At 35.7% G+C, this 13,311-nt stretch overlaps 1 protein-coding gene across 1 annotated transcript in view; it reads left to right on the top strand.

The window, feature by feature from the left end:
• Positions 1-13,311, top strand: part of NEK7 (NIMA related kinase 7) — an 88,161-nt gene that overhangs the window by 28,159 nt on the left and 46,691 nt on the right. The window contains exons 3-4 of the mRNA XM_008062423.2: positions 3,506-3,568; positions 5,013-5,123. Coding sequence (XP_008060614.1) covers positions 3,506-3,568; positions 5,013-5,123 — 174 coding nt within the window. The remainder of the gene's footprint in view (positions 1-3,505; positions 3,569-5,012; positions 5,124-13,311) is intronic.

The following is a 13,311-nucleotide window of genomic DNA, read 5'->3' as shown; positions in this document are numbered from 1 at the left end:
GGGTCTCGAACCCGCGGGCTCAGGCAATCCACTCAACTCAGCCCTAATTTTTGATTTATTATAGCGACAAGGTCTTGCCAAGTTGCCCGGGCGGGTCTCGAACCCATGGGCTCATGCAATCCACTCGCCTCAACCTCCCAAAGTGCTTGGATTACAGGCCGAGCCACCGAGCCCAGCCAACTGTGTGCATTTTAAAAGACTACATGGTGTTTTCTTAATTGTATCTGTAATAAAATCTAATAACAAGATGGTCTTCTTCAGCATGGGTTTATAATAGAAAGCATGGATATTAATAAGAAAGCATGATATTAATAATTTAAGCTTGTCTGTACTTAGGATCGGGTTATTCATATTAATCATCTGTGTGTACAGTAAAACTAATGCTCTTGGAGACAATTTTGGTATACTGTATAAGGTTTTTCCTTCTTCAATAAGTGGTGTTGGTATACTGTACTAAAACCTATACTGTATAAGGTTTTTCCTCAATAAGTGACATTACACTGTGCATTAATACTGGGAGTATTTTCTTTTTAACCCCTGCTATTGGTGTCCATTTATATCTAACCTATTATTGCACTTCACCAAAGCTTGATATGTACAAGAACTTGATGATTGTCAAAAAATAGCTTACTAGGTATTTTATGTGAACTTTGTGATAGTGATTTGCCACTCATAGTCTTTCCTTCCCCCAAACTCCCTACTTTTTTCTTTCTTTTCTGTTCTGTTTCATTCTTTTCCACTCTGTTTCTTACTAAAGTCATGCTAATTAGCATAAATTCACTGTGGCTAAGATGGTTAGGATTATTACTAGTGGAGAAAAGAAAAGTTACTATTTCTACTACATGTACCAGCTCACATATTTCTTTTTGTTATTTGATTAAGTTTAACTTTGATATCATCCAGTTCTCCCTCTTTTTGGAAACCATTAACTAAGATGCTATATTTTTTCAAATCTTAACAGTATACATTGCTCAACTGAGTTACATTAAAACTTGCAAAACATAGCCAGGCTCGGTGGCTCAGCCTGTAATCCCGCGCCTTTGGGAGGCTGAGGTGAGTGGATTGCCTGAGCCCACGGGTTCGAGACCCGCCTGGGCAGCGAGACCTCATCTCTACAATAAATCAAAAAATTAGCTGGGCGTGGTAGTGTGCTCCTGTAGTTCCAGCTACTTGGAAGCCTGGGGTGGAAGGATTGCGGAGCCCAGCAGGTCGAGGCTGCGGTGGCCGGGAGCGGCCACTGCACTCCAGTCTGGGTGACAGAGTGAGACTCCAACTCAAAAACAAACAAACAAACAAACTTACAAAACATAAAATTGATACCTGAAGTTTTCATTAGAAATAGGAGAACCAAAATAAGTTGAAGACTATGTAGAAATATAGAAACTACTTTGCTATAGTGTTAGGTGAAAAAGCATACACAATTTTATATACTGCTGTTATTTTCACTATGTAAAAAGCACTGTCAATTGTATGAGAAATGGAAGGAACTGAACTAAAATTCTTTAAGGCCGTGAGTTTATAAATTTTATTTTTGTTTGAAAGTTTTATTTAATAGCCTCACATTGCCTCTTTAATTAAGAGAAAAGTGGAACCTTTGCATCTTTGGATATTAAGAATGCTATCCAGCAAAAGTTGCCTCTGTAATTATACACCTTTACTTTCTCTATACTTTTATGAATTAGCTATCTCTTATTCTGCCTGGTAGAATCCTATAATTCTTTCAAGGTTTAGCTCTGATGAGACTCCTCCTACATGGGAGAGTCCTTCTTTAGGTTTTGATACTACGTTTTGCACACATATATTTTAGTACTTGTTAGTTGTGCGTGTGTTAGACTTCATGTCAGGCTGACCAATGGAGAAAACACTGACTGTGGAGCTGGCTTCAAGTCCTGATTCTCTCCTTTACTAGTTGTATGACCCTAAGAGTATTATTTAACCTCTTTGAACCCCAATCCTCATTTTAAAATTAGAACCAATAATACCTATCTGATAATATTGCGGTGAGGATTAAAAAGCATCATTTTTAAAAAATGCGTCATAAATAAAGAGGCTAGCACTCTCTCGTAGGTGTTCAATAACTCCTTCCCTAGTTAAAAAGAATTGGATAATACCATTCCTTTCAAGTCACACCTACTTTCTCTGGGATGTATTGACTGGCTGAATCAGGGAGACTTGATCAAGTTGATTACTAAAAATGTTATTAATTTTTAAAATTTGTTATGTGACTAATATTTTAATCAGGTTGCAGTATTGTCTTAGTCAGATATTTCTTTTTGCAGTATCTAAGATACTGCTTTTTTTACTTGTTTATTTTGCACACATTGAGAACCTAGAGAGATTTCCATGTTTTCAGAGGCATACAAAATATCCTTTGGTTATATTATTTATTTTTATGTTTTTCACATTAAACCAGTATCTCTCCATCTTTTTTTATTATCATCCCCAACCTGCTTCTTTAGATGTTTTTTCCTCTCCCCACCCATGAAGTTTAAATACCACAAATACAGTATATCTGTTTATGTATAGTACTTTATGTGCATCTATTCTTTATATTTAAAAAGAGTAAGCTGGGCTCGGTGGCTCAGCCTGTAATCCCGCGCCTTTGGGAGGCTGAGGTGAATGGATTGCCTGAGCCCGCGGGTTCGCGACCCTCCTGGGCAGTGAGACCTCATCTCTACAATAAATCAAAAAATCATCCAGGTGTGGTAGCGCATGCCTGTAATTCCGGCTACTTGGAAGGCTGAGGTGGAAGGATCGCCGGAGCCCTGCAGGTTGAGGCTGTGGTGGCCGGAAGCGGCCACTGCACTCTAGTCTGGGCGACAGAGTGAGACTCCAACTAAAAAAAAAAAAAAAGTAAAATTTTGTCAGACTTCTTAAAGAACCAGTTTTTACCCTTGGAGTGATAAAACCTCTCATCAAGAAGGCATGCATTAGATTCTACGTTTAGACATGACTTAAAAAAGATTAATGATTCTGTGGTTGGGTTCTAATTGGATAACTGAGAATGAGTTCTGATTGCTTTGTTGATTAGCTTTGTGACCTTTGTCAGTCTCTGAAGCTTTCTAATATCCTTTGCTTCATCTGTAAAATGGGGATACTACTATTATCATCCTCATAAGGATTAAATGAGAATTCAGTGAGGTAGTTCATGCAATACAATATACATTTAGCATACAGTAATTGTTTTCTATATATCAGCTATCATTTTTGTAATTTAATAATCAACAGCTTTCATTTTGTTCATTGGAACTTAAGACCTGAGTGTCAAGAGATATCTAGCAGTTCTCTTTTTTTATTTTTTAATACTGATTACCTTTGGAGGGAAAAATGTTTAAGCTGTTTTGGTAAAATGAGATAAAGCACCTATAGATTTCAATAACTAAAAGCCAATCAGAAACAAAATTTCTTACTGTGTATATAATTGTATGTAGAGTATTATAATGAATTTGCATGGTAGCTTGAACCATAGGTTATTTTATTAAATAATTCTGAATTCTCTTTTTAGATATTTGATTTAATGGATGCCAAAGCGCGTGCTGATTGCATCAAAGAAATAGATCTTCTTAAGGTAAATAATGAACTATTGACTATTTTGACATAACTGAGTATTTTGAAAACTAATTTTTAAAAAGTAAAATGTCACACTTATAAGCAAAAGGATTTTTAATACTTACGCTACACTGATTTCAAGTAACGTTATATAAGTTTTAATCTCAGTCTATTGAAGAATATATTTATGTTTTGGGTTTGTTGTAAAATAATTTAATCAGAACATTTGGTAGGATCAGCTTTTTGTTTTTCTCATTTCAAACTAGGAAATAGATAAGATGGTCATAAAACATTGAAGAAATTTTTTTCTTGATCATCCCAACAAGAAATATTCTAAAGGTTAAGTAGTATAAATGCATATTAGTATTACCTTAAGATGTATTATATTGTGAACGTGGACTAATCCAAATGGTTCGCATGCTTTTTATAATGTTTCTGAATTTTTTTTCCATGTTTAGGAAGGGTGGATGTGAAGAGTATGTTAGGAATTAACTTTTTAGTTTCTCATCCACTAAGACTATGACAGATTTCATTTACCTCTTCACTGCTTCTTCTCTAGTGAAGTTTCTTTTGAGAAATGCTGTGGCTTATGTTATATTTTAAACTTTTAGGCAAGATTGAGTGTCTTCTATGCCATCCATTTGTATGAGTTCCTAAAATGAATGAGATTTATCCAAAAAGATGAGTAATGTCAAAACAAGCTATGCTTTCTGACTGCTCTGTTGCTTGTTATTTCTTGGCAAATGAAGTAACTGGCTTACATGTATATTAACTTCTACTATAGAAATAACATGTCATCACAGAAAGTATGCGGAGAAAACTATAAGTAGAAAGAAGAAAAGAAAGTCACTTATATTTCTTGAATAATTTCTCTGAGAAACTATCTTGTGCTAACTTGTTTAAAGGTTGGACAAATGTAGAGTTTTTCTTAGTGATGGTTTTAGAAATCAATTCACAAATATAAATCTGGTATTCTTATATTATTTGACATAAAAGCAATACTATAGATATAGTATAGTAAATACCTGTTTTCTACTAGCTGGAGTTATTCTAAGACAAGCTCTAACTTCAAAGGAAGAGTAAAAGAGGATACTTTATTTGCCGCTGAGTGCTCTTACATAACTTCTCATTTTGAAGGATATAATTTTTAGCAATTGTTGATTTAATTCTGTCATTCATTTATTGCCTCAATTTATATGCTTATTGGGAATAGCAGTACTTTTTAAAGTTTTAAGTAATTTATTATTTCTAATAAAGGATATTAAAATAAGTTAACTAATACCTAATTTTAATAATTATATTATTTGTTTCAAAATTCACTAGATTAAAGAGAAATGTACTATCATGTTAAGATTTCTGCAATTTAAAAATGAAACACAAGTTTATTCTTAAGTTAAAAGCTGTAAGTGATTCTTGAAAATTTACAGTAAGAAAACTATTTGATGCCTGTTTTATTTTCTCAGCAACTCAACCATCCAAATGTAATTAAATATTATGCATCCTTCATTGAAGAGAATGAACTAAACATAGTTTTGGAATTAGCAGATGCTGGTGATCTGTCCAGAATGATAAAGGTAAGATTTGCTTGTTTTTTAAAAAACAATTTTCTTAACGTTTTATTTTTTTTCCTTAGAATTGTCTGTTAAACATTTCGCGATATTAGATACTTAAAATTAAAGACAGTGCAATGCTTAGCATCTGGTAGATAAATAATAAATGGTTGGTGATAGTGATCTTAGCGATTCTGAAACTGGTTTACCTGGTGATGTTCACGTTGGTCAGCTTAATTATCCAAACACCCCAAAACCAACTTGCAAAGAAGCCAAGAGGCTTGCCTTCTGAAAACCAAAATTAAAGTTTTGTTGTTTGATTTCTCTGAGTAGATCGACCTTGATCCTGTTTTCTCTGGACAACAGGGAAAGGAAATTAGAGATTTTGGAGCAGCCTGGCCTGTTTCTGGGAGGGATCCATCAGAGAAGAAAGTGGACTTTGCAGTTATTCCTTGGATGTCAACCTCTGTTTTGATCACTTACAAGTTGTTTAACTTTCTTTTTTTTTTTTTTTTGAGTTGGAGTCTCACTCAGTCGCCCAGACTGCAGTGCAGTGGCCGCTTCTGGCCACCGCAGCCTTGACCTGCTGGGCTCCGGCGATCCTTCCGCCTCAGCCTTCCGAGTAGCCGGAATTACAGGTGCGCGCTACCACGCCCGGCTGATTTTTTGATTAATTGTAGAGATGAGGTCTCGCTGCCCAGGCGGGTCTCGAACCCGCGGGCTCAGGCAATCCACTCACCTCAGCCTCCCAAAGGCGCGGGATTACAGGCTGAGCCACTGAGCCCGGCACTTAACTTTCTTTTTTAAGGGCGTATTTATTGGGCTGAAGTTCAGCTGCAATTAATTGAAACCCCAAACTAACAGAAGCTTAAAAACTGCTTGTCCTTGGATGAGTTATTTAACGTCACTGTGCCACATTTTCTCAAAAACACAATAATAATAAAACCTACTTCATATGGTTGTTGTGGTGAATAAATTAATTTTATTCAGAACTTAGAACAGTGCCTCACACATTGTAAGACTATGTAAATGTAGCTGTTGCTGTTACTATTGTTATTACTTCTGTGTTACATGAACATCTAGGGCTAATATAATGGCTCTAATCTATACATTCAGATCTCAGAGACTCAGCCTATTTCTGGCTTATCAATTCACACTGAGCTTGAAGGGACAAGGTGTACTTGCTAGCTGTATCTTAAAGCACATTCTTGAATTCTGCCTGTCACAGCATTTTCAGTTTCATTCTCTTGACCAGAATGTAGTCTCTAGCTGCAAGGAAGGCTGGAAAATATAGTATTCGTTCAGCTGGTCACATGCCCAGCTAAACTTCTATCAGTATGGAAGGTAAGCTGAACGTTGTGGAAACAAACAAGAACAACTAAATAAGAAAAACAAAGGCTATTTGTCCTGAGCTTGCTATATCAAGTGAGTCAGCCACTATCACTTGCATCGTGGCAGAGAATTAAAGGCAGGTAGAGGAGTAAAAGCTTTAAAGAGAAAAAAGGGAAACCTTCAGGTATGTCCTGATGGGAGTCTGCTGGTGTGGGGAAGCTATAGGCAAACTAACGAGAAGTGGGGCGTCCTTGTGATTGGTTAGGAGTGCACATCTGACTTTCTCCAGTTGGTCCTATTTGGAACTAAGGACAAAATTAGGGGAGCTGTCAGTTGTTAATCAAGTGTTGGCCATTTTGGCCAATTGTTACAGAAGTTAATGGCTAGCTTCGTAGATTATCACTAGAGACAGCAGTTTGACTTTCTGCAGTTCTGACTTTTAGCAGGCTTACTTCCTGTGTTGTTTATTGTAGATAAAAGTTTGATGTCCTGGGCAGGTTGCTGCAGGTTGTAGATGAGAGTTCTACCTTTGTATATGATCTGGGCATTGTTAGTTTGTACATTTCACCTTTGAATACAGACTAGAGTATGACCAGTCATCTCTACTATATGAAGTTATTGTAAGGAATTTTTAAAAACAATGTTAGGTGCTTTCTATACGTTGCCTTAGTTAGTCTTCACAAGGATTCTGAGAGGTAAACTTGACTCTTAGAGATGATAAGTACAGATTATTAAAAATAGCAGGACTGGTATTTTTGAAATTAGGTTTGTCTGATGCAAAAATCCATGTTTTTCTTTAGTAGCCTTAAAGGTATTTTTAATTATAGAACTCCTTTGAAAATCAGATGAAAGTCCTTGACCTTCTCCTCAGAGAAATGTTGATGTACACCCAATTTGCGTTCCATAACAAAGCATTCACAAATTTTCTGATCAAGGCATTTACAAGTTCTCTGGCAATAGTTTAGAACTCTGCTCTTGATTGTGGCTCAGTATCAGCCACTTAGACTCTCCTGTCACTTAAATTCCCTTTATGTTTGCTCTCTCATCTATAAGATGGAGACAGTTTATAAGAATACTTCCTAAATTATAAACTACATACGTAATCTTATCTGTCCATCTATATACACCCTTGGAAAACTCTTGAGGTTTCTGACTGAAGTTTGAAGGTATCTATCCTGTAAAGGATTATTTAGGAGGGAAAATATTTTTGGAATTAAGAGTATCAACTGTTTTGTAATAAGTTATAAGCTTATACAGCAAGTTAATGTACTTTAGCAGATACTGAAGTGGTTCTTCCTTAGAGAATTAGTAATATTATTCCTCCTTCATCTCTAGTAGACTTTATTATACAAGCTCTTAATGATTCTAATTTTTTTGTGAACTGTGGTCTCACTCTGCTGCTTAGGCTAGAGTGCAGTGGCACAATCACAGCCTCAAATTCCTGGTCTCAAACAGTTCTCCCACCTCAGCTTCCCAAGTAGTTAGGACTACAGGCACGTGCCACCATACTTGGTTTTTTGTTTTTTGTTTTCTGTAGAGACAAAGTCTGGCTATGTTGCCTAGGCTGGCCTAGAACTCCTGGCTCAAGCTGTCCTCCTGCCCTGGCCTCTCAAAGTGCTAGGCCATATTGCTCTTTATAGGTACTATCATTTTTTGCCTAGTCAATATATATGACATTCCTGGTCCTCTTGGAGCTCTTCTAAAGGTTGAAAGTCATTTTGTCAAACCTATAGATCTTATAACAATCTTGGTGTAATAGCCATAACACAAAGTTTGGCCATATGGTTTCACATGGGTAAAATATCTTCATATCCTGGTTATATTTCTCTATGTCTTTTTTTTTTTAATTGTAGAGACTAGGTCTTGCCAAGTTACCCAGGCTGGTCTCGAAGCCCTGGGCCAGGCAGTCCTCTCACCTCGGTCTCCCAAAGTGTGGGAATTACAGGCTTGAGCCACCACGCCCAGCCACATCTTTTGCACGATGATATTTGAGACCTGACTAAACACCTAAATAGTATCCAAAGCAAATAATCTAATAACTTGGAAAGATCTTGTCTGTAAGATCTATCTCTCCTGGTTCTTTCTCAAGTAGAATTAATATTATTATGGATTAATGTCTTCTAATGGTGCACATAGTTATGACTTTTCTCTCCATTTGATTTAAGCTTAGGGTCTGTTTTATTTTTTAGATATAAAACAAAAAGCCCTCTTGTCTTGCATTAGTTTTCTCAAGTGGTGAAGTCCCTTCCCTTTCTTTCCTCATTCCCATGTCTGAGAGATAACCTCTAACTTTTATGTGTATGAAAACTTTCCAACTTTATTTGCTATCTTTCCACACACTAATTTAAATATAAAAATGTATAATAATATATGTGTAATTCTCAAACACATCACAATTTATTTAATTTTTTATTAATAGACAATCAGATTATTTTCACTTTTTATTCTTACATTGAAAAACTCATGTACAAAGCCTTGTATGTATTAATACAACTATATCTATGTCTATTCTACTATTTCTGTCACATAGATTCATATTGCTGAGTAATAGGGCATGCTAGATCACAATATTTTAGATCATATAGATACTATCAAATTATTATCACAAATGGTTATGAAATTTGTACCTTTAAAAATAGCTTTATATTTCCTATATTCATTTATTAGATACATGGTTTATACCTTCTTGGAACTCATTGTCTAGTGGGAGAGACAGGCATTTAACAGTTGCTTATAGAAAACTTTATACCTACTGTTGTAATAGTTATGTAACTCATGAGGGTTATAATGAACAGCTGAAACTATACTGGGACATTCTGATGGCAATAGAAGAACTTTAAGCAGTGATCCTATATGACTTTGGTTTAGTTACTTAATCCTAATGATTGAACTACCCTTTCCACATTCATAATATTGGGTTAATAATACCTGTCTTATGGTGTTATTATGAGGATTAAATGATATATGGTATGTTTGTATATGTGGCTTTTTAAATCATATGTACAAATGCGTGCACACACATTTATTCATTTACCTATCTGTCAATATATTGTGTCTGATAGGTACTCAGATTTTCTTTATTTCATTTAAACCGTTGATCACCTCTCTTCCTCTCCCCTCCTTGCAACATACAATTTATCATTTCTTACTTTTCATAGAATGATATCATACTTCCAATTTTGCAGAGTAAATAGAAGTCATCAGGCAGAAATGCCCTCACTTTCCCATGTCCAAACCTGTTAAACCAGCTTGTGTCTGTTTACTGTTCTCTCTTCCTTCTTTCCTGTTACCACATTCTTGTTAGACGGGGGATTGTTGTGTGTCCCTCCATCTGGGTTCTCTATCGTTTCTATCTATATCCTCAGAAACCTTAAACTTACCATTACCTGTATCCAGTCTTGTATCCAAAACCCTTGTGTTCCACTGGATTCCTTCTATCATCAGTGAAATATGCTCAGGTCACTGTTGTCTTAAATATGTTCACATATGCATGCACATCTATTATCTTCTGGTGGGGAAGACAAATAAAACGATAAGCCAGTAGAATATGTGGTATGCCAGATGTTGATAAGTGCAATGGAGAAAAAGAAAGAAAGACAATAAGGAGTTTGGAGAGGGGTGTTGCTATTTCAAACAAGATAATCTGAGAAGGAGCTCTTAGCTAAGTCTTACTCCTCTCCTCTCTGCCTGCTTTTTCTTCAGTTACTATCCAAGCTCTTTGTTTCCCTTCACTTACTCCTGACCCTCTTTCCAGCCTACTACACAAAATGGCTCTCGTCTTGAAATCCAGTGGACTTCCTCCAGCCCTCATTCTGTTTGCTCTCTCAGCAGCGTTTGGCCCTGCTTTTCATACCCTTCTTTTTAAAAATACTCCTTCACTAGCTTATTGAGTCCCATAGTGCCTTGGTTCTATTCCTACCTCTCTGAAGACTATCATTCTTCTTAACTGAGTCGTTATTCTCTTCTTCCTTGTCTCTAATGATGGAGTTTTAAGTTTCAGTCTGACTTTTTTGTGTGTGCTTTCTACTTCTCTTGTAGCTGATCTCATTCAAAATTGTAGGTTTCAGTCACACTCTGTATTCTTGTCAATTCCCAATTTTTGATCATTAGCATAGAACTTCTTTAGTTCTAACTCTGCATGGCTCAACTTGTCTGTAAACAAATCCATGATCTTCACAGACTACCCTCTTTACATATCTCTAACTCAAGGCTTGGTACCAGCCTATGTAAACATATATGCTGTAAACCAGGATTCTTCTTTGACACTTCACTCCTCTTTACTTCCCATTTCCAAGCTGTCAGCAAGTTCTGGTTTTTTGTTTGTTTTTCTCCTTCTAAATGCCTTTCAGATTTCTGCAGCTAGCTTTAAGCTTCATTTCTCTTTCTATAGTGTAAAATAACATCATCTCTCACCTGGAAAGTGAGAGCTTTTTAACTTGTTTCCCAACATCCAGTACCCATTCCTCAAATCTGTTTCCCTAACAGTCTTTAAGAAGGGAGAGGAAAGAAAGACTCTACTTTGAGTCAAATCCTTCTAGAGTTTCACATTCAGGATAGAGATTAAATGTTTGACAAGATTTAGTAAAACTTATGTGGTGCCGAAGATAAGCTCCCTGAGGGAGGAATCTTAGTCTGTTTTGTGCATTCACATATCATGAGTACGTAGAACAGTGTGCCTGGCACAGAGTGTGTGCTCAGCAGATATTTGCTGCAGAATCTGCCCCTACTTTCCCTCTTGTGCTCTAGCACATTGCCTTTTCAATTTTCTTGAACATGTTGTTATTTTTTTTTTTTTCCTTCTTCAGGGCATTCACATATGCAGTTCTATCTGCTTTGGATCCATTTCTTCGTCATGCTTGGCTGAGTTTATGTCTATTTATCCTTCAGTTCTTCACTTAGATATCATTTCCTCAAGTATTGAATCAAGTATTTGATTCATAGATTGTTTTGTGGTACAAGTGTTCTTGGAGTACCCTTCTTTCATAGCACCTATTAATATAATCATGTAATTTGTGTGATTATTTTATTGATGTGTGTATTTTTCATTAGACTTACAGCTCTGTTGAAGACAGAGACCATGTCGTTTTTGCTCACCAGGCTATCGTCAGTTTCTAGGGGAATACCTGGCAATGGTAGGAACTCAACAGTATGTGGTGAATACATGTGTAAAAGTTGGCTCTTTTATGTGTTAGACATCTCTGTTCCAAGGCCAGTAGGTAACATGGATGGTTGTGTCGCAGTCCTAGCAGTTTCCTACCCTCTGGTAAAGCAATCTCATGGCGAGTTGCTAAGATATTGAGCAATGTGCTGGCATAAGAGAAGACAATGTTCTGTTACAGGAAGGTTTTGGGGGTTAGAGAGGGCTAAGAAATGCTAAAATTGTTTTCTAAACACCCATATTAGTTCTATAAGCAATTATTTATAAAAAAAAGATTACATTAGAAAAAAAGAGGAACGTCTTTTGTGAACATGGCAGTGACTTAAAACTTAATAAAGGACAGCAGTAAATGCTTGAATTGTAACAAACATGATTCATTTCTTTGTAGTGAATAACACTGTAAATCATTGTGCATCACAACAATATATTTCACTTTCTCAAGTCTTCAGCTTAATTGGGGTAGAAGAGGAAATATAGCTTCTGGTCTGTATTCCAGAAATGAACCTCTGGATAGCATTGCATCAAAGATTTTACAAGTAAATAATTAATTGGTTTAGAGCAGGCTGACAAATATAATTAAGCAATTTATAGTTGAAATATTCAGTATTTCTCTAATTAGTGACAAAGGAATACCTGAGGCTGTGGTCAGATGAAATACTTCCCAGATGAGTTTTAGGATAAAAGAAAATCCAGAATTTTTCATCATATATTTCTTCATTATTAGTAATCAGAATTTTAAAGGAACATAGATTCTAGCAAAACAGATTTCAGTTAAATTGCTCTATATATGCTATATATTTTCTTCATTGTAGTCTAAATGGGACTAATATATGCTGTATTTTGTAGTATGCCTTACTATACATGTATTTCACTGTTCTAATGTCAAGAAACATTTGGTGATGAAGACTCAGTGTAGAGGAAGTGAGACTAATCTCAGAAACATAAATGAGAGTTTAAAAAATTTCATCTTGTCAATAGAACTGTGACTAAAATATATTTTAAATTTTTATAGCCCATTTTGCAAAATGTACTTCATTTAATTTAAATGGCTAGCTGATTTTTTACACAAGTGCCTATATTTATAATTGCCTATTAGAAAGAAAATCAGTTTGAGACAAAAGAAAAATATATAAGTGCATATATTTAATATTCTTTTTTTAAGGACCTTATTTTGTTAGACTATCAATAAAACAAAATATAGCTGAATAAATATCTTGAGGCAAAACTTAGAGATTTGTTACCTGCAAGAATATTTTATGTCACATAAGAATGGCTAATAAGGAATATTATTGTTTAAATTTTTTTTAGAGAAATATACAGTACCAATTACTCAATTAGATGTCTGTTTTCTGCCAGGAGTTTGGCACTATTTCAAATAAATGAGACTATCTTTTTTTATTTCTAATATATTTAGATATGGACTATCTTCTTGGATTATGGACTTTGTATTTTCCACATTGTTACCACTCATGTGTCATTTCTTTTAAATTCTGTAGATGCCTAAATACTCTTTAATTATACATATATATAAAATTAATTTTGTGCCAAGCTCGGTGGCTCAGCCTGTAATCCCGCACCTTTGGGAGGCTGAAGTGAGTGGATTGCCTGAGCCCAAGGGTTTGAGACCCGCCTGGGCAACAAGACCTCATCTCTACAATAAATCAAAAAATCAGCCGGGTGTGGTAGCACGCGCCTGTAGTTCCAGCTACTTGGAAGGCTGAG

Source organism: Carlito syrichta, unplaced genomic scaffold (assembly GCF_000164805.1).
Source record: "Carlito syrichta isolate Samal-C Ts95f unplaced genomic scaffold, Tarsius_syrichta-2.0.1 Scaffold305701, whole genome shotgun sequence".
Classification (NCBI taxonomy): domain Eukaryota; kingdom Metazoa; phylum Chordata; class Mammalia; order Primates; family Tarsiidae; genus Carlito; species Carlito syrichta.
This window is presented reverse-complemented; position numbering and strand designations above follow the sequence as displayed.